We start from the raw sequence: 22,595 nt of genomic DNA, 5'->3' as shown, positions 1-22,595 counted from the left end.
GAACAATATTTATACAACTAATCCTTTTGTGAAGAATTCCACAGTTTGATAGCTACCACTGAGATATGTATTTGCTGTAAAGTAAATAGTGCATATGATGCTTAAAATTAAATTAAATGTTCAGATATGCATTGTGATGTCCCATCAAACAGTTTTGACGTTTCAAAACATAAGCCAGTGAAAAAAAAATGTAATATGTTTATTGAGTTGAATACTAGTACTCATATTTATATCAAAAACATGAATTGTTACAACAAAATAGACAAATAAAATGTTTTTGGATTCAAACAATAGTAAATATGTTTTGTAAAATAGTTAAATGCACCTGCACAAAAATCTGAATTTTTTACATTTGCACATTATAGAGGACAAATAAGTTAGCTGTGAATATGTTTCATAAATAGATGTGTAAAACCACAAGCTTACATATTTAAAAATGCCAAGAATCAACTGTGCCTCATAACGGAAGCGTAGAAGAACTGCGAGGAACTGAAAGAGCAAAAAACACACAACACGAGTTTGCATCATGGCCCAAGTCTGTAGAAACCACCGATTTCACCTGCTACATCAGGATAGAAAATAAGAATAACAGAAAATGCATGAACCTCTTTTAAGGACGTGATAGCATTGTGCTCTGTTAGATGGACCACAGTAAACATTTACCTCATTAGAAACAACTCTGTCTCATCAGATAAATGTTAAGTGTTACGTGACGTACACACAATCTAATGGTATTTAGTTGTATATTCCACCGTTCAGCATACTGTAGTAAATATCTGCATATGGACAAGTGGTAATACACATAAACAGCATTACATAATGAGTTTTAATTATTGATAAGACATTTTTAAAAGTCGTCAATGAATGCGTTGATAGCTGGGCCCAACAGGCGAGTAGAAGTTGGTTCAAATTGTATGTTAATAAATTAGGAAAAAGAAGGGCCTTCAACATAAAATATCACACAGTGTCAGATAATTAATTGTACTAGGGAGGACATTTGGGCAACCTTGCTCTTGCCAGAGTTTCTAAAAGTAGATTGGAACAGAACGTGTAGTGCACACCTGCGGCCTGCAGAGTGCAGTGTGTGTTCACACTGTTGACTTATGGCTGTTGCTCTCTCCAGTAGTGGCTCTGGATGTTCATACTGAGAGTTCAAAGTCTGTGATTTGCTGGTCTGACATCTCACAGCTGGGTGATCTTTCTGACATTCCTACCCTTCTCGTCGCTGTTGCCATTGTCATCAAACTCGAAGGCGCTGTTCTCCACAGCGTGTCCCTTCTTGGTTTCTGATTCACCGTCACCAGCTTCCAGGGACAGAGCATCTGCATCAACTGAGTGACGGCCACATAACCTTTTATATGCCTGGTAGGCTGTAAAGGGGGAAAAAAAACGTGGATTCAGAAATGTAATCAGTCATCTTGACATGTATGTTTTAAAAAAAAGAAGCACAACCAAATAATAAACCAAATAAGCCTTTGTCTGGACATCAAGGAACATCCTGTTCTCGTTGTTACAGTTATTGCCAGAGCCACCGTTGTTGAAAGTCACATAGTATAATATTGTGTATATTAAAGATGAATGTCCACTGAAAGTGTGGGGTGGAGATGCGAACAAAATACACAGGACTTTCACTCAGGAGGCAGCAGTTCTGTGTAAAACCAAAAGTAAAAGTTGAGTTTACACTTGTTGTTACAGAAGAAAGTCTGCTAAGGGCAGTTGTACTTTAAGTCGCTACATTTGTTAGGTTACTTTATTATTTGAACATAAACAATTATCCTTTTTCTAACCTTACCCAAGTGGTTTTGTTGCCTAAACCTTTGCAATTGTTTCACAATGTTAACCACACGTTTCTACAAGCGTATTACGAGGCTGGTATGAAGCATATTAATAAAATGCATTTTTCATTCAGAAAAGCAGACTCATCAGCATAGTCATCGTGACCCTTGAACCCCAGAAGGTACAAATGCCTAATTCTAAGATAATAAAAATATTAGTTTTCAGGTGATTATACACTAAATATATAATATACTTATTAATATTATATTTGTTTTCTGCCCAAGGTGTAGAACTGTGTCACATAAAATGTGCCAGAACTGAGCAACAACTCAATGCAACAAGTAGTATTGGATGTCATCTTGCGGGCTGTGTGCCAGAATCTTTTTAGCAGCGGATGACTTGAAATAGTCCAATCAGCAGAAACAGAATTGCAGAAGGAAATGACTGAATGGGTGAGTACATAACTGACATAAGTGACTCACACTTCTGAACTTAAAGCTTATTAAACTGTAAACAATAAGCAAAGCATGGAAAAGGAAGTCTTGGCCCAGATATCTGCTGCATACACCAGAACTCCAGAATGATCGAACCCAGAGGCTTATCTGACCAATAGCTGCAAGGTTCCAAGATGGCTGAGTACGTATCTGCCTGCATAACCCTCACCTCCCACCGATATGACTGCCACCACCAGCTGGAAGATGCTGTAGATGAGGGGGAACGAAAACATGACTTCCAACTCAGCAGGGCTGAAGGACAGCTGGACAATAGTGCTGCACAGCTGGGAGTTCTGAAAACCAGTCTCCAATGCTATGGTTCGACATCTGGACAAAGCGGGGAATTACAAGTCATTTAATTAGTTTATATGTTTGTTCATGCAGTAATGGTTGTATGATTTATGAAGCTGAATTAAACTGAATTAAGCTATGCTCCATAAACTCTATGCTGCCACTGTACCTTTCCCAGGGTTGACCTGTAAAGCGGGCCAAGAGGAACCCCAGGCCGAATCCAATGAATGGGTAGATGGTTCCAATAATCCATAGAGAGGGTGCAATGTCCCAGGAGGACTGGTACAGAATTCCTCCAACCACAGCTATGATAAGAATAAGAGCAAATCCGGCAATGGATCCTACCTGTGCACAGCAGATACACAAAGACAGTGAAATGATTTTAATTAAATAAAGCCATGTATGTGTTTGTCAGAACAAATAACTTGATCATTTATATGTCATTCACTTAAAACATTTACATAGAATCCTACCTTGAGGATCTTTTTTGCCCAGTGGGGCCACCTGCGTTTAACATATATTCCCAGAGCAATTGGGATAAGAAGGGCCACCAGAGTGATACCTGAGTATACACATAATTCATATCATCACATACATATACGGTTGTAATAAACCTGAAAAGGGCTTTGGTTTGTACAAAACTACAATAAAATAGAAGGTTCTTAAGTTGTTAACTCATTAATCGCATGATTTTTCTGCGATTAATCGCATTATGCACCAAATTCAATAATGAAGTAAAAACTAATGTATTGCACGCTATTATTTTAAAGTAATGTTATCAGAACAATATACCAGACACTCTGGAGCAACTTCAAGTTAACATACATACATGTATAGGATATAAATCTGTTTTCTTTTTTTCTAAACAGGTAGCAGTCATACCATTTGTATTTTATCAGGGAGCAACTTAAACAAAAAAACATCAAAAGCATTTATTGCTTTTGTATGAAGTTAAACAATTGCTGGTCTTTAACATACATCTTTAAGGTAAGCAACACACCGAACATGGACAAAAGAAGAAGTGGCTTGTCCCGAACATGGACCCTTACTGAACACACTGTTTATGTTGTTCAGTGATAAAATACAAATGGTATTACTGGTACCTGTTTAGAAAAAAAGAAAACAGATTTATATACTATATATGTATGTATGCTAACTTGCTGTTGCTCCAGAGTTCCTGTTATATTGTTCTGATAACATTACTTTAAAATAATGACGTACAATACACTAGTTTTTACTTCATTATTGAATTTAGCGTATAATATGATTAATCGCAGAAAAATCATGTGATTTATCAGTACATTTTTTAAATCTGCTCAGCCCTATATATACTTACCAATACTGTCATATGGGATCTGGATGGTGCTGGTAGAAGTCCAGGTGGAAGTATAAATAAGCAGGCATAGAGGCATCATCCCCAAGGCCAGGATAGAGGAACAAGCGGTCATGCTGATACTGTGGAGAGATAATATGCACACTATTTTTCAAGCAGCACATGTCCTTTAAATATGAAATAGGTCAGGAATAGTTAAATTAACTGTTTCTTTGAAGGTCTTCAAATCACTAACCCATGTTGTTATCCTATCACTAACCCATGTTGTTGTCTTATCACTAACCCATGTTATCTTGTTGTTAACCCATGCTGTTATCTGATCAATAACCATTGTTGGTATCCCATTGCTAACCCATGTTCTTATCCCATTGCTAACCCATGTTCTTATATTATCACTAATAATAACAATAATGAAACATCGACTAAGCAGCTTCTAATGATCAAATGGCATGAAGTCAGAAATATATAATAATTAAAACAGGGTTGAGGCAACATGTTGGGCACCTTGTCAGACCGCTTGGCATCACGTTCTAATGCACCAGTAGCCCAGTGCACAGTAGCAGTAAACATGTGGTTAACAATGAATTATAACAAAAAAAAAACATTGGACATTACAGACACAGGGGTTACGATTAAATATAGTGAGATGCTGTAAACAAGATGATAAATGTAGATTTCTTTCAAATCCAATTTTAGTATAAAGAACAAAACACCATATGCAGTAAATCAGAGGTCCTTTTTAAAAAACGTTTTATGTGAACTTTGGGATCTGAGTTTGAATTGATCACAGTCCCTGTAACATCCAACACTTTGGTACTACATTTTGTATAATCAGAGCCATTGTCTGCCCCCAATCTTTGTAGTCAAGCTATTAATCGATAGTGTTTTTAAGAATCAACACGGTATCTCATATGCACATATGTATTTATATTTTGTTCCAACCCCAAAATTAATTGAAATATTTCAACTTGTAAAAACTCAGATATCACATTGGTTGTCTATGTTACGCTACTATATAGTGGGAGGAAGACTACTCTCGAGAAACAAGGTAACATAATTGTGTTATGCTGCAAAGTATTTATTGCAAACAAATCAAGAATCAGTTTTTATTACAAGACTGTTAATCCATTAGAAAAAAAATAAAACATCCTGTGCTTCAGGTGGACAGCAATCAGTCATCCAAACAACAGCATTAACTATCATGATCCAATGAGCTAGTTTGCTCAGCTGGTTTCTTACCTTAAGTCCATGTCTCCATCCAGCCAGTAGCAGATAATGTTGGACCCAGAGCCTCCAGGACAGCAGCCCATGATGATGATGACGACAGCCTGCACGGGCAGCACACCGAAGGCCAGTGACAAGGCGAAGGCTGTGAAAGGCATGATGCCGAACTGGCAGAGGAAGCCGATGACGATGCCCCAAGGTCTTCTGATGTGGCCCCACAGCTTTTCGACATTCACAGTGCAGCCCATGGAGAACATGACCATGGCGAGCATAACGGTGAGCACTACGCTTAACGCCAAGCTCAGCTTGTCATTGAAGTCACTGGGAGGAACAAGGCAGTTTGTGCCTGAACACATTGTGGACAGAGATCCGCAGCTAATGGTACCCATAGTCGTTGCCATGTATGTGGACATTGTGGACAACGTAATTGGAGAAGAAGAATCAGTGGAGAAGAGAAGGCTGGATGAGACCTGGCATTTGTTAAATTACACAAGACTATACTCCAATATCCAAGAAGATGTGGCGACAGTGACAATAACCGTCCAGCCAACAGCTCTTTATGCCAACCCTGCAACAGCCAAATACAATTGGGAGGAGAAATCAGCTGGGAAAAAAAATAATTAACCAATACTTAATGTTTTTATGGGGTCGGTGTTCAGAAGCACATGCATATAAAATCATTCTTTAATATGACATGTCATTGCAACAGAGTTCCAACTTTCCCTGCCCTTTGGCCTCTTTAAACTTTATTGGGCATTCTGCTATGCAGCATCATCATCCTGCAATGACCGTAAGAATGGAGGATGCTTGCAGTCCTCAAAGACAGGCACACCCTGCAGTTACAAGGTATTCTTTGTACAGTGCCTATAAAAACTACCCCTCTGAGATTAACCCTTAACCGTTATTAAGTGATTTTTTTATGTTTTAATGTCAAAAGAAAACTAAGACTCAATTTATCTAAATCCAAGTTATATACAGAACACTAAATACATTTACATTTTTTTTCAAAACGTTTGCAACATGGAACAATACTGTATTTCACAAACGATATATCTCATACAAGAAGGTCAACCAGGGCACAGCTGTAGTTGATATGTCTGTGTGAGAGACATAGACTGAGTTCAACGGCTGAGATGACCTTTTGAGCCCCAAAGTGGCCCGCACGGGAACGAGCTTCAAGAATTTAGCAGGTCAGTGTTCAAGTAGTGATATGAACCCCAAAGGAGTTCTAATACTTGTATTATTTTATATATTTTTTTTCAGATTTTTTTGTGAAAGGACTTAAAAAATAATAATAATAAAAATTACACATTTTAAACATTACTGTAAACACCTAGCATGATCCAAAAAAGAGCTCCGAGTGTTTTCAACTTCACGGGGATAGGCCTAAACAACAACCTAGTTGAAACACCCCTCTTTGGAAAGATAATGACCTAAAGATTCACAATGAAACAAAGCCTTGGACTGTAATCAAGGATTTTAGTCAAAAAACTGTGTCGTTCAGTTCAAAAATTGAAAAGTTAGAAGCTTTATGCCTGAACATGCTCCGATTGAGTGAAGCCTGTATTCAAAATCTGCATATTTTCCGCCTTAAGACTTGTGACGTGTTTAAAAAAAGAAAAAAAAGGAGGAAAATGCCTACCTCAGTTTGTGGTCTGGAAAGTCGAAGGAATAGGAAAACGAAACAGCCGGCTTCACTTGGACCTTTTAGGTACTAATATATATTCACTAAGCTTCTATCTTACCTTGTTAGATTTGTACAGGCTCAAAAAATCACATAGATGTGTTTATTATTTTGTAATAGTGTAGTTCTTAACAGAAAGGTGAAACATTACTTTTGCGCAAAAAAAGGGACGGCAAGGTTTTTGAGGTTACAAGGTTTATGTAATTATATAAACTTAACGGTATTTTTTTTTCCTGTTCGCATAGAACAGGAAAAAAAGAACAGGATTAAATGAAGTTAATCAACGTTGTGGTTTCGGAGATCTTGTAGGAAACGTCCCTTGACCTTTTTTTTTTTTATCATTTCCTTGTCTGATAATTGGTGCAGCAGGTTTTGGGGGCATAGGGCTCAAAAGGTTAATAGTAATATTGATTTACCAGTCGTTGCTTATTTGCTTAGAGAGGGAGAGAGTGCTCGACATTACTCCACTATAGCCATACAATAGTGGTTTGCTGCTACATTAATATTTGTTTAAATATGTTTAAAATGTTAACTACAAACCCACCCTGATACAATATTACAAAGCAATACAGCATAACAAGATCCAAGGTGGCGTAAATATATATTATTGGTACTTTATGTTAATATGTTGTACATACCAAGTTTCCAAACAATAAAATAGTTGAAGTTTAACAAAATTCACATCACAGCGCTCTACAGCAGATGCAAATTCTCTGCGGCTTTAAAAGAACTTAGAGTTAGTTAGCCCCTAATGCCGAGGAGTACACAACAGTTCCTATTAACTACTTAAATTAGCTAGCACAAGTTTGCTGCAGGACAGGAAATAAATTGTTCTCTTCTTGTGTTTTTTTTCTTATTATGATGTCCAATGACAAAATTGTGTTGTTCTTACCTTCCCAGAGTCCTACTAAAAAGCCAGGACGGGGTAACGCTTCATTGTGAAGTTAAATGTGAAGTTGTCCTTTAACGCTAAAGTTAAAGGACAACCGTAAAGTCAAAAGACAACTAGTAACACCACAAAAACAATGTGTTATACATTAACTAAATACTAATTTAGCCACGAGCTGCACATTTAAAATGGCGTGTGCTGCAGTCTGAACAATAAAAGAAATATAAATAAATGGTAAACTGTCTTCCTAATGGTTGAATTTCATGGATACATATTTTAGACTTCTGCGCAATAAAAGTAGTAGACACAAAAAAAAAGTCACTTGTATGATTTATTGCTATATAACATTGTATGACACTTTAAATATTTTTGTTGCCTCTGCCAAGCAAGGTTTGGTTCAAAAGAAAACTTAGAACGGCAGTTTGTGGTCTTGTTCCTCCTGCTGCATCTCTCCGGCCTACGTGGTCTATATTTGGGGCCCTTATGGTTGGAGGTTGTCTATTAGTTACCAAAGGACTCAATTATGGCTAACCTGCATTGTTTAAATATCCAATCTTTCATTTATTGTTTAATCTTTTGAGATATCATCTGTTTTTCAAAATATTAAACAGTAATAGGGTCTTCACACCGAAGGCGTCAAAAATTTTCTCGACACCCGTTCCCATTTTTCTCGACGCACGTCAGGACGGAGGTGACGAGCGGAATATCTCAACGCTGATTGGCTGACGCAACTATGACTGAGTTGGAAAATTGCAACTCGCGCGTCGACTCGAGTTCGCCCCGTGGCCGACTAGCTGTTCGTGCTGCTTCAACGCGTCTCACGCGCCGCCCGCTAGAAAATACGCGTCTACGCAGCTTCTATGCAGCTGTGCATTGACTTTGCATGTAATCTCGACACGTCGAAATCTTGACGCGTTAGTTGTGAACTCACCATTACAATAAGGCTGTTTTGTGTGTTTCTCTCCAAATACTTGTACACTATTTTCTGCAATGTAGCAATCATTGTCTTTTAAGTATATTTTTGCAATTTAATTTGCAACATAGGCTAATGCAGAGGTGTTAATTATAATAAGTTATAGTATAGACCGCTGTAGTGCTTTTGCGTTCCAGACTTCAGTTTCCAGAAGCAAGACAACGGCAACAGACATCTCTCTCCTGCAGCTGAACACAGCTGCCATGTCGGAGGACACATGGCTGTCCTCCGACTGCATGGCACATAAAGACCGCTGTAACGCCTTCTGCTGCAGGAGAGCTCTGTAGAGTTGTAATAGTTTATTTTGTCTATTTTGGACTGCACATGTGTAATGTTGTCTGTGTACAATACGTAATATTGATTTTTTTTAATGAGTATTTCAGGTATGCATGGGACGAGCACAGACTCACCAGTATCTGTGGGCTGTAGGAATGAACACCCAGTCATTTGCACACAGTGATGAGGGCTGAAGGTTTAAGGGAGAACATTTGGTCTTAGGAACAAAGGGACCACCTGTGGTTTGGGGAATCTTCCTCTGTTCTTATCAGGGACAGGAGGGCGATTTGATTTGCATTTGAAGCTGCAGAGAATCAGAATCAGCTTTAATGGCCATGTACATTCTCACATACATGGAATTTGACGCCGGATTCTGCGATTCGTATTTCTTTTTAAGCTAGATATAAAAGATAAATATAAAGAGAGACCAGAAAAATAAGACATTAGGAAACAGTAAACAGTAGTCCAGAAACTGCAGTTATCTGCACTAACTGCAGTTAGTGCAGATGTAAGTGACTGACTAATTGTTCAGTTGTTCAAAAGACTGACAGCCAGTGGGAAGAAGCTGTTCCTGAGTCTGGTGGTTTTGGCGTACAGTGCTCTGTAGCGCCTACCAGAGGGGAGGAGTTGGATCAGCTTGTGTCCAGGGTATGAGGGGTCTGCAGTGATCTTTCCAGCCCGCTTCCTGACTCTGGAGGTGTACAAGTCCAGGATGGAGGGCAGGCTGGAACCAATAGTTCTCTCTGCAGACTTGACGATCCGTTGCAGTCTGTCTCTGTCCTGTTTGGTGGCCGATTCAAACCACACGGTGATGGAAGAGCAGAGGACAGATTGGATGATGGCGGAGTAAAACAGGATGAGCAGCTCCTGAGGCAGGTTGTATTTCCTGAGCTGGCGCAGGAAGTACAGGCTCTGCTGGGCCTTTTTGCAGATGGTGTCAATGTTGGAGGCCCATTTCAGGTCCCGGGAGATTGTGGATCCCAGAAACCTGAAGGTCTCCACTGCAGCCACAGTGCTGTTGTGTATGGTGGGGGAGGGGGAAGGAGGGAGTTGGGGGGGGGGGGTTGGGAGGGATCCTCCTGAAGTCCACTGTCATCTCTACGGTCTTTGACTTGTTCAGCTCCAGGTGGTTCTGACCACACCAGAGGACCAGCTGTTCAACCTCCCGTCTGTACGCAGACTCGTCACCGTTCCTGATAAGGCCAATGACCATTGTGTCGTCTGCGAATTTCAGAAGTTTAACAGACGGGTCCCTAGAGGTGCAGTCGTTGGTGTAGACGGAGAACAGCAGTGGGGAGAGGACACATCCCTGGAGCTGGGAGAGTTTGTGTTGCAGAGTAGAGCCGCTGCTCCTCCAACCAAAATCTCTTGAAAGTATTCCGGTTCGATGAAAAACGGGGGAAAAGTTTGACCAGTGTATTGACGAAAGTTCAAGAGTTCCTCCCTGCTGAAAGTGATCAGAGAGGGAGAGAAGGAAACAAGACAAATAAACAAAAAGAGAAAAAGTACGAGGGAGCGCAGTACCGAGGCTGCCATCTGCGGCGCCATCTTCAGACAGTTCTGAAGGTGAAGAGGGTTTCTGGAGGATGACTGTAGTTAAGAATAAGAGTTACCATCACACTGTAACCTGTAGAACTGAATAACAATTCCTTCTCGGTAAAATATTTTTGTTAGAAAACACAGGAGGGCGGAGTGAGGACTTCAAGTACCAGAAAACAGGAATGTTATGGAGCTAACTTCAAAACCTAAGCCAAAGAGAAACTCCGCCCCTGTGTGACTTTTAGCCAATCACATGCTAGTGATCTGGAATGTTAAAACCAGATTGTAGATGCAGGGGTTCAACTGCGCGGGAGCTAGACAATAAAGCCTAGTTTATGGTTCTGCGTCACGGCGTACATACGTCGTCGACGTGCCGCCGTCAACGTGTTGAGCATTCGGAGTTCTGCGTCGAGGGACCGCGTTGCTCTGCAATTCACCGCCATGCCGCCAGGGGGGTGTGGCTGTGTGGTTTCATGGGTTATAGCTGAAACCTTGCTTGTTCTTCCGGTCACAGTAAACAGTAAACAATGGTGACCGAGGTGGAGCAGCTGTATTTGGAGTTGGAGCTCATCAATATTGAAGAGCAAACGATTATATTGCAAATGTTGAAGCGGAGGCGACAGATGAGACGTTTGCAGAGGTGGTCTGTACGACCACTAAAAAAAAAAAAGCAACTGCCAGAAATTACATTCAGAGCGGATCAATCACAGCGCTTGCAGCCCACGTCAACGCGACGCGTAGTTAGGATTTTTTGGAGGGGCGCTGTAGCCTGACGCAGAACCATAAACGGTCCGTGTCGCAGAACTTCCAGGGACCCTCAGCTGAGTAATGTATACTGTATCACCATTTGAACTTTAATTAAACCGTTATATTAGAACTCAATGAATTCTATAATTTTTCTTTGCCATGAGCACCCAAAGGTTCTTAAGAATACACACACAGCCTAAAAGAGCGCTGAGCAAAAAATAAGCATTAAGAAACATCGATGCTGGCCTGTTGTTGGTGACATTTGAACTGTTCAAATGTCACAAACAATTTAGATCAGAATTAGAAAATAGTCGGGCTGGGCAAAGTTAAAAAAAAAAGAACTGATTAATCGCATGATTTTTCTACAATTAACCATCTAGGTTTAGGCGGTGATTCACATTGTGTCTCATAAACAATAAAAGGGTGTGATGGGTATTGTTTTCTCTGTATAAATCAGTATGAGGAAAGATCAGTGCAATACTTATGGGAGCCCTTCAGAGGGAGTCTTATCGTGCCTTTATCTTTATCTGTCCCATCAGCTTTGATCTTTTTCTCTCCATCTGACTTGTCCTTCATTCAGAATGCAGTAAATTTTAAGTATCTTTCTTCTCTTGGAGTGTGAATGAGTGTGCGAAGGTTTGTATTACGTCAAAGCCATTATCGTAGGGGATCTGATTGCAGATAACAATCTAATCTGATAGGTCCATCAGTAGTTCAGGTACTGCTCTGCACTAAAATAAGGAAGTGAAGACACCTTTGGAAAACTGTCCTAACAGCTTAAAAAAAGAAGAGGGAGATCTCCAGTATGTGACCTTGACTCCACGTCAACCAGCTTCTATAAAAGGTTTATGACTGCATATCTGCTGATCTGGTATGTAGTCTTCTACATGTGCCATTCTTTGTCGACTGTGTTTCCCATCATATTTTTACGTGTTGTATTACCACTCAGCAAAAAACAACAGTTTGCTGCTTAGCAGAATTTTGGACATGTGTGTACATTTTGAGTTTTCAGCTATTTTGAAACTTTTGCTTTTCATTTTCCAAATCTGGTAACGATGAATCCCAACTAGTTAAAAATAAAATGTGTTATTAATCTACAACAAAATGTTTTGTTTTAAATGCACATAGTCTCTTTATGATACTCAACAAAATAATGTATAGGAACATTTATTATTAGGATTGAAATCTGACTGATATGTAAACGGAAAATCATTTAAAGGAATATGTACGGCATGAATCATATGAATCATGTCATAACAATACATTACGGTGACCTGGAGGGCAGGTGAGAATCTGAATGGATCGGCAGATGCAGCTGAGGGTTCAAGATCTCTCCCCTTCCATGTTTCCAATGTCCTCATCAGTCAGAGAAACATAGTTCTTCTCTTAAGCACCTTCAGCCTCCAGTGCTACAAACTGACAGCATATAGTTAGAAACAATTATATCTCATCTCAACATACATCTCCCAATGATTTTAATTTAAAAATGTCACATTTTGGAATGTGAATGTCCAGTTTTTTTTCATAAGTAGTCAACATCTTTTGTTTTTACTTAATCAAAACTGCAATATGAATGTAAAAAGGGAATTTGAATGGTACATATCAAAATAATATATTCTGTTTATATGTAGGTGTACCAAGTAATACAATATTTAAAAGATAACTAATTAAATTAAGAGGTACATGAATAACTTTAATGCTGCATTTATGGTATTATTGGTCACTTTATAACATTGGGTCTGCAGAGTTTGTATAATGTATTTATTGGGATTATTGTATTTATCTCTGAACAATTTTACTGGGGCCATTCAAACGTCAGGCAAATTTTAAGCGAACCGTTGAAATGTCGCCAAAGAAGAAAATTGAATAAGTTGCATTTCCTTCAACTGGTTTGGAGCAAATAAACTGGGCGACAGTGGTTTGGACACAAGTTGGCACACAGCTATTTACGTACAACTTTACTTCAAAATGCACACAGGAATGTGTGATTGGACGCTCCTCATGCAGTTTAACAACGGGAGGGGTTTCATAACGCCACAATGAGTTAAACATATGGTCTATAGTCTGATTCACAGGATTATAATAAACCTTCGTACCATAAGTAAGCGATTATACAACATAACAAAACAATAAAACCATGAAATTAAAATAGGTTTCCCAGTCTCTCAATATGACGTGCAGTTAAAAGCACAATGGATGAAACCCTGTGTAAGTGTTTTCAACGATTAAAGCAACATATTGCCCAATAACTGCACTTCATGACAGAAGAATCACATTTGATGTTGCCCTCTTCTCTTGTCATTTGATGCATATTGGATTAACACATACTAATTGTGTTAATATTCAGATTTATAATTCATGAGACAGACTCCCATGTATGGAATGACTCTTAGAACTTTCCAAAATAACAAATCCACCACTTCACATAGAAGTGAAGAAGAATGCAGGATTTATCCTGTGTACTCACACTACTAACACCAAAGTCACACAATTACACAACTAACCCCATTAATCATCAATTGCATCTGTCCATCCGGGGAGAGGGATCCTCCTCTCTTGCTCTCCCTCAGGTTTCTAGATAGATAGATAGATAGATAATTACTTTATTGATCTCCAAAGGGAAATTCAGGTTTCTTCCCTTTTTTTCCCTGTGAAAGAGTTTTTTTACTATCTTTGGGGGGGAGTTTTTCCTGATTCGATGTGAGGTCGTGGGACAGGGATGTTATGTGTACAGATTGTAAAGCCCTCCGAGGCAAATCTTGTATTTATGATTTTGGGCTGTACAAAATAAACTGAATTGAATTGAATTAATGGAGGCAGCGGCAGCTTAGAGACTCCCATGTTCTGCCAAATTAGCCTTTTTGTTAAAGAAGCCTAATGGTTTAGAAGAGAGCATATATAGCTTCAAACTTTCCCTTAGAGACAGCCTGTGGACCAGGTGTTGACTTTTGTTTAAAGCAAATTGAGCCCTTAAGAGTCGTCAGAAGTAGTCCCATGCTGAAGATTGTACGAATAAACTACATCTTATGTAGAACAATTCAATCACTCTTCAGTTAATGACACGTTTGAGTCGGACAGCGTAAGTCAGTCTGTCATCAGCAGCCGGCTCTCAACAGGGGGAACTGCAGGGTGGCCGGTTCTCTTGCGCGTTGCTGTGGATCCAGACGCGTCATCAGCTGTCACCTTTAGTTTGTGGACTGAGGTTTTGGAGCTTCAAAATCTGTGTTTTGGCGGCCACCATCTTGGTTTACCAATGAGCAGAATTGACCATACTTGGATTGTAACATGTCACCTTTAGCATCTCCCTAAAGCATCTCCTGCTTTATGGTCTGTTTGACTCAAAATGAGCATCATTTACTAAATGAACATCATGCATTGAAGAAGACATGAAATTGAGATGTAAACTCATGTTTACTGAGGCAATAAATCAGAGGCCTTTTCTCATAGACTTCTGTGGGAATTTTGTAGACAATGTCGGGGAAGTAACAAGCATGATAGAAGACTACAGCCTCATTTCCACTGAAGGACTCTCCTTCTTTCTGGTCCCAGGTCCTTCTCTTTAAGTGGTTTCCCCATGGGGACAGTACCCCGTTCCTGATGGAGGGATTCTTAGTTAAAAGCTAGCCAGTCTGCTTCAAGCAGAGCCCTCTGATGCACACACATGGCTGTCATCAATGTATGCTAAAACATACATTGATGATTTAAATTCCAGTGACAACGGTAGATGTTTAAAGCTTTACTTCAAGCTAGCAATAACAACGGGTACGATACATACGTTCCTCTAGAACCAGACTGAACTTGCACATGCACACAAAACTGAATACTTCACAAACTCCGCTTTCTCTTTAGAGGAAAAACAGTCACAGGAAAACAAACATTTGTTTTTTTTCTTCTAAAAGCTTAAACAGATAAACATTTTCTAGCAACTTTAATGAATAGAGTTTGAAGGTAGGCTTTTTGTGATTAGGTCCTTTAGCCTTTAAGTTGACAGACACCTTCGCTGAGAGCTCTCAGCAGAATTAGTGCAGATGTCCCCTTCTTAGTCAAGCAGTCAGCAAGCTGTTCCTTGGAGGCTGACCACATGATCTGCTGGATGGTCCCAGAGTGGACGAGCTCCTTGATGCTGCTGATTTCGAGCAGAGGCTCTTTTCAGTCACGCTTTTGGTGGACTTGACCGCATCAAGAAGAGAGTAATTGTCCGTTACACAGACAATAGGCAAATTGTTCCGTGTGCAGTTCTGTGGGCAGTTCGGAGTAGAGTGTAGCCAAAAATACTGCACTGTCAATGCCATCTGCAAGTGCCAAAGTCTCTCCTGTTAAGGTGCTTCGGACAACTCTCCTGATCCTCTTTGAACGCCAGCATATAGGTGAAAACCGTCCATTCTCTCCCATAAGCATGACCAGGTGTCCGCCTTGAGTGCCTCCGTCAGGAAGGTTGCCCATCGAGGAATCATTCAACACCACCAGTTTCAGCGAGCTGTCTTTTCCCAAGTGCAGAAACCTCAAGGTCACCTCTTCTGATTTCAGTTTCCTGACAAGGGCCGCGTTTCCCAGAATAAATCGTTCTTAAGGACTTAAGGAGGCTTGAAAGAAGGGTTCGCAAAGAAGGAGCGCTAAGATAGAAGTGTTTCCCAGATGCGTTCTTAACTGCCTTCTTAAGATCTCGTCAAAGAAACTTCCTAAGACGCTCTTAGTGGGAGCTGTCCACCGCCGTGTTGCTGAAACTAAATCAATCGATGCCAGGTTAATCGATCACCCACCACTTTATCAGCGCATCAATCACACACAACACGGTGTGATCGCCACACACAGGTGCAATTATGCTACGCGCGCGCGTGTGCGTGTGCCATCCACGACACCAATCACCCGGGGATCCCACCCATGGCAGGAAATCCACCGTGGACCTGACGGACCTCGTCCCGTGTGGTGGGCATTCTGATGTGTGTGCATGACGCAGGAGGATCGGTGTCACGACTCCCACACTTCGTGAAACCGATGCCTTGCTGAGGCCGGTGTCGTCCCCCACCACCTCCAGGAAGCTCCCCACTGCGTAAAAACGCAGGCTGAGGGCAACATTGCAGCGGGTTGGCCTCTGGATGTGTGATGACACCAGCGTGACGAGGCGTTGGAGCTCCACACGGCGAAGCCGGTACTTGGACTGAACAGCCCGGTCCGACAGCACATTAAGTGGAGAAGTGCTAACTCACATATGCATTTATGTAAACTATCAGGGTTCGCGTACGGCGACGCTGTTGGTTAGCAGCGAGATTATGCTGTATAACAGCGATGGTGTCTCTCACGCGTGGACTTCAGCAACGCCTTTATATGTAGAGCCTCTCTTGATGAGGTTCCAGCCGAGTTCAGTTACACCTGTCAGTTTCCCTGATATCTGTGAAATACCAGGGTTGTTGATGTTTTTATAACTAACGTAAACTCATATGCAGATGCCGAATGTGTGTGAAAACGCAATCAGTGATAGTGATGCTGATTCATTTTATTTATGTAGCTACAGGAACACAGGGGAAATTCTTTATTTTTATATCGTTATTTTTCTTTTTACGCTATTATTTTTCTTGCGTCAGTGTTCTGCAGCTGTGGGCGCACATTCATCATTACGCATGGTTTCAGTATTCCTTTGAATGTCAGATATAACTTTCCCTGACGCGGCTGCAGTGAGCGTTTAGTCGCTAAGAAGGCTGTTAAGAGTGGGTCAGACCGATCTTACGTTTCGTTCTTGGTGAAAGAGCGTCTTAAGATAAGAACGACTCTGGGAAACGCGTCGTTCTTTCACAGCGCTCTTAGAGTGCTCCTAAGACGCTCTTAGCGCTTAAGAGCGTCTTAACGAATCTGGGAAACGCGGCCAAGTTTGTTTGCAAAGTGTAGAGTCTGAACAGTAGCATGCTTTGTACTTGATGATAGGATGGATATGTCGCACATTATGTCGGGTCTACTCTGGATTGCTACCCACAATATTTGGCCAATCTTTGACTTTAACATGTCAGTTTCAGTGTCTGTTAGAGGAGCCTGTCGCTGTGTGGCTCTGTTGAGATCCACAGGAATGGGTTGTAGATTCTTGATGAAAATCCTTTGTTGCTCATTGTAACTCATTCTCCAAAGAGTGCACCTCCATTCCAATGTAGCTGAAGCTGTTGTGCTCTTCACATCCAACTTGAAAAGCAACTTTCAAGTGAGGGATGACTGTTGTGGAGAATGTTTCTGAATCACCCCGGATGAAGTCATCCACGTGACAAGCAAGGAGTCATCCAGCCAGTAGAACACTGCTGGATCAACCTGTGACACAGTAGCTCCCAGTTGCTGCAAGGTGTCCTTCACTCTGTTATACCAATACAGAGAAGCATCTGACAAGCCATAAACACACTTTTTTAATTTCCATAGAATTCCTTTGCTCCAATCTTCTTTGGGGGGACGAATATAGACATTTTGGGTCAACTCTTTGCCTTGTAAAAAGGCTGCCTGAATGTCCATAGAGTTAAGCTGCCATTTCTTTTGACATATCACAGCCATAATCATTTTTAGAGACTCTGAGGCACATGTATGGGAGTCTTTTGGGAGCTTCTGGGTGTTCATTTCTTCAAAGCCTCTTGCAACTAATCTAGCTTTCGTTGAAACACCATCAGGTGTCTAGTTGAGTGTGCACACCCACTTCGTAGAAATGCATTTCTGGCCTTCATCTTTCTACTCTTTAAACACATCATTCTTTCTCCAGTTGCTGAGTTCATTGTGTTTGGCAGACATGAAGGCATCATCATTCACAATAAGTATGTCTTCTTCAGGATGGCTACCAACTAATTCAACATGCTCAGGTGGGACCACTTGAATATTGTGTACCCGTCCTAAATCAACAGAACTTGTAGTGCCAATAATTTCCTCAGGCTCAATGTACTGCAAATTATACCAGTATTTGTATGTTGCAGTGGCTTTTCCTGCCCTGCTGAGAATTTTTCCCGTGCGTGCTTGGCCCCTCTCACTATCTGTGTATGTGACTACCTGTCCAGTTTTCAGACTTAGGTCTTCACAGGTTGTGATTGAGTTGTTCTGTGATCCATCAGATTAAACATGACGACCTCCATCTGGATGTCTTGGTGTGTTTTCCTCACCATTTGTAGGGGTCTCCTCTTTCGTTTTTCGTTGTCATACTGATTCTCATTACAGCCAGGTTAATGTGGTTGGATGTTTAGTCGCTTCCAGCTGAATGTCCCTTTCTCCCAGCACTGCTTGTGGGTTATCTACTTTTCGAAGTCTGGAGTGATGTACATGAACGTAAGTGCCTCACAAATATCACCACACCATCTTGGCCGATGACCACACCTGGACCTTTCCATTCTGTACAATCCATCCGTTTGAAGTAGACTCCCCCATTGTCACTGAACAGTCTGCTTGGAGGACCATGAACACTTATCCAGCAATGTATAAAGTGCTTTACAATCTCACTGGGTTTCTTGGTGGTACTCCCTGCACTGAAGCGTGTGAAGTGGTCAATTGCACGCAGACAATCAATTGCATCCACACTCCCGGCTCTCGCTCATGCAAATCCACAGCTACAGTTTCATTGTAGGTTGAGGCCATGGGCAAACCCACCGCTGGCTTTGGCTTGCTATAGCAAATGCATATCTCACAGTTGTTTACAATGTCATTAAGGATTGTGGTGCATTCAGCATCAGCATTACCTGAGCAAGCCAGTAGTTTTTTTCAGTCTGTCAACAGAGGCATGTCCAAATTGGTTGTGTAGTTTGAGCAGAACCTTCTGTTTTTCTTTTGTTGTCATGTTTTCTGTCACGGTGAGAATGTCATCCTCATTCTGGAGCTCATTTTCTTCTGGGTTAATCTCATCTCTAATGTTCACACAATAGTGTCCTGAAGATGTTAGTTCAAGTTTCACTGGTTGTTTAAACATTGTGGCTTTGTCATTTTCAATGTCTAAAACGGCACTCGCTCTTTTCAGTGAAGTTTTGCTTTAAAGCAATGGGATATCTACTGGAACTACTTCTGTTTCAATTTGACATCTGGTCTGTCCTATCTTGGCTGGGATTTTAACTTTCTTTGTAGAATGAACAACTTTCCAATCACCAAACCTGAATGCTTTTACCCTCTTTGTGTCCCTCATTTTCAATAACTCACGTTGCGTTAATCCACTTATGTAATTAATTATCAAGCCATTTCTCTCCACACACAGTTCTTGTGCAAGCTGTGTCAATTACAGCTGATCCTAGAGACTCCACCATGAATATCTCTGTGTCAGTCAACGATTCTTTGGATAATGAAGTAATGTTGCATTCTTCTGTCACCTCCTCATCTTCTGTCAATTTTGCATGTTCATTTTTATGAGGACAATCCTCTGCCCAGTGATATGTGCTTTGGCAGACTGCACATCGTGTCCTTTTCCCATATCTGTTGAGTGGATTTGTCCCTTGAACAGCCGTATTATTGTGTTGGCTTGACTTGACATTACTTCACGCTTTAAACACGCTGTAAACCGCGTGTAGTAAGCAGCGTCGCCAGCACCAACACTCACACAGAGGTTATTAGCTCCCTCTTGTGGAGCATTATCATCAAAGATTCTCTTCAAGCCTGACTTCATGTTAGCAAACGAAAGCTCTGAGCAAGCGGTAAGTGCCAATTGTTTGTCTTTAACATTAAGTCTCGCAGTATCTAGTAGCTTGAAAGATAACACAGCATCTGGAAGCTCCACCTTCAAATTACGTAGTCTGTTGTACCGGCGCTCAAATTCGATAATGTAGTCGACCATGGAGACGCCATTTTCCCTTGAGACCCGGTCAAACTCTGTGTACGCCTCGTACTGGCGATGCTTTTCCTCTTTCAAAAAAATGGAGTCCAATTTCGCGAGGAGTTCAAGCATTCCTTCATCGACGTTTAAATCCGCTGCGGCGATTTCTAGCGCACTATCCCTCGCTCTTCCCCAATAAAGCAACCGCCAACTCGTGGTTCTTCTCCTCCAGGTCCGTCACCAGCCTCCAAACTTCAACCTCTATTTTCCAGCTCTCGTATGACTTCTTCTCGTCAAACTGCGGCAGAGTTTTGTAGTTTCCAGCCGCCATCCACTGATACCATGTTAATTCAATAATTCCAGTGACAACGGTAGATGTTTAAAGCTTTACTTCAATCTAGCAATAACAACAGGTACGATACATATGTTCCTCTAGAACCAGACTGAACTTGCGCATGCGCACTAAACTGAATACTTCACAGTTCCAACACTTCTGAAATTAACTGGAAGGTAGCCATTTATCTTATCCGTAATATTAAATAGTAATGTTTTTTTATTTTATTCGAAAATAAAAGCCTTGGAAGCAGATGCATTGTGGGTGTGCGTGGATCCAGCCAGCGAAGCTAAGCTGACCTTGGGTCATCTCTGAGAGGTGTCCGTTAGCCTGATGCTGTGTGTTACATGAGCAATGAAGCATCTCAGGAGGTAGATCCCCAAGAACTGGAGGGAGCTGTTGCAGAAAGAGACAGAGACATACATTTCAAACAGCAATAACAGTTCTCAGTTATTAACGTCAACACTTACTGATCAACTGTTGATTCATCTCTTAAGTCTGATCTCATTGTTTTCCAATCGAAAGAGAAAGCATCTGACTTTCAAGTTGCACAATTAAGACAACAACTACAAATAAGAATATTTGACTTTTTATGCATTATTTTTTTTTTTGCATCTTTCTTAAATGTTTAAAATAAACTTCAGATACTTGTAACAAAAGCTCTGATAATTACTGTGTTGGAGCATTCAGGCATCTGCACACGTGACTCATGTACAATGTGCTGTACTCCAAAGTCAGTAGACGTATTGCGTTTTATTTTGAACTAAACGATTGAAAAAAAATATTTTAGACAGCAATTGCAATATAATTGCCGAGAGTATAAAGATTTTTCACAAAATCTCAATATGTTTATGGAAGTAACACAAAGATATGCTACAATGCATTGAAAGACTGAAAATAAACCAACTTTGTCAATGTTTTCATGAAGGGAAGGAAATAAAGCAACACATTTGTTAGACCTCAAAGATGCATACTATTGGTCTAGTGAGTTATATGAATACACAACAGTGTGTGTGTCTGTGTGTCAGTGTCTGTATGTGTGTAACAAAGGCAAAGAGGCAGAAGATGCATCAGGCGTTATTTACATAGACTTGTTTGTATGGATTGCTGGTTTACCTTTTTATTGAGCTATGTTATGCTACACGAGATATCATCCACCTCAAAGAGAGCGTGAGACTCACCTGACCAGGAGAGGCTGTGGGAAGCAGCTTGTCGTCTGAGTTTTGACCACGTCCTGTAGACCCAATAGGTTGGTCAGCAGTGTTCCGGACCCACATTTGTCAATCTTAGTCACCACCACCTGCAACACAAAATGTTTGGCACATCACAATTCTACCTTCATGTAAAATCTGAAGATGTGGCTGTCAGCAAGTGATAAAGAGACGTGTCAGCAAATCATCACAGGTAGCATTGTGACCCGCATGTCCTTCCCATTCATAAACTAATCCACAGCTGAGATAAATGAAGGAATACGTTGTATTTAATCTTTCACTATTATAACAGATTGTTGATTTTTTACCTCTTATGCCATATCACCACAAAAAAAAACAGTAAAGAAACAATATGAACCTCCACCAGGCGTAAACCTGGCAGATTGTGTGCTTGTCATGTGTACAACTGTCAGAATCAGAATACGTTTTATTGCCACATAAGTTATCACAAACGAGGAATTTGTCTTGGCGTAGGGTGCAACATAAAAGACAACAACAACAACAAGGAACATTTAACTGTACGAGTGAAAGTATAAAAATTGAATAAAAAACAAGTAAGTAAATAAGTAGATGCAGTAATGTGCAGTAAATAAGTAGCGATGTAAGTAAAATAAAAATAAAGGGGTGACGATCAATAATGATAACAATAAGAGTAAAGGTAAGTAAAGTGCACAGAATGAGGTAATGAATGTTTAAAGTGACAGGTGATGAGTAAAGTGGCGAGTGACCTTGAATGTGCGATCTGGACAGATGTGCAGGGGAGAGAAGGGAGAGAAGGAGAGAAGGGAGAGAGTGGGTGGTCCTGGGGGAGACAGAGTCAGTCAGTGGGGGACCCGGGCTCTGTTGATGAGCCCGACTGCTGCTGGGTAGAAACTGTTTGTGTGGCGGGAGGTCTTGGTCCTGATGGACCTCAGCCTCCTGCCAGAGGGAAGGGACTCAAAAAGTTTATGTCCGAGGTGAGAGGGGTGTCCAGCCTGTCCACTTTTAAACTGGTAAACTACTGGATCCATCAGTCTAATGCAGTGGTTCTCAACTTGTGGGTCGCGGATGCACTTTTAATGAACAATCCTAACTCGTT

At 40.8% G+C, this 22,595-nt stretch overlaps 2 protein-coding genes across 2 annotated transcripts in view; both read right to left on the bottom strand.

Annotated features, from left to right (window-relative positions):
* Positions 1–1,182: 1,182 nt before the first annotated feature.
* slc10a2 (solute carrier family 10 member 2) lies at positions 1,183–5,716 on the bottom strand. Its single transcript, XM_068573119.1, has 6 exons — positions 5,134–5,716; positions 3,898–4,016; positions 3,035–3,123; positions 2,731–2,906; positions 2,440–2,597; positions 1,183–1,370 (listed from the first exon to the last, which is right to left on the bottom strand). The coding sequence occupies exons 1-6, from the start codon at positions 5,529–5,531 to the stop codon at positions 1,183–1,185; spliced, it is 1,128 nt and encodes a 375-aa protein (XP_068429220.1). The 5' UTR covers positions 5,532–5,716.
* A 14,630-nt stretch (positions 5,717–20,346) lies between these two features.
* The window catches only part of gtpbp8 (GTP binding protein 8), a 9,944-nt gene continuing 7,695 nt past the window's right edge, over positions 20,347–22,595 (bottom strand). Inside the window, exons 7-8 of the mRNA XM_068572709.1 lie at positions 21,488–21,606; positions 20,347–20,702 (exon numbers count right to left, since the gene is read on the bottom strand). Coding sequence (XP_068428810.1) covers positions 20,612–20,702; positions 21,488–21,606 — 210 coding nt within the window. The 3' untranslated portion in view covers positions 20,347–20,611. The remainder of the gene's footprint in view (positions 20,703–21,487; positions 21,607–22,595) is intronic.

The sequence above is a fragment of the Clinocottus analis genome, unplaced genomic scaffold (genome assembly GCF_023055335.1).
Source record: "Clinocottus analis isolate CAN_PGR_092001 unplaced genomic scaffold, fCliAna1.0.p SCAF_12, whole genome shotgun sequence".
Taxonomy (NCBI): Eukaryota; Metazoa; Chordata; class Actinopteri; order Perciformes; family Cottidae; genus Clinocottus; species Clinocottus analis.
This window is presented reverse-complemented; position numbering and strand designations above follow the sequence as displayed.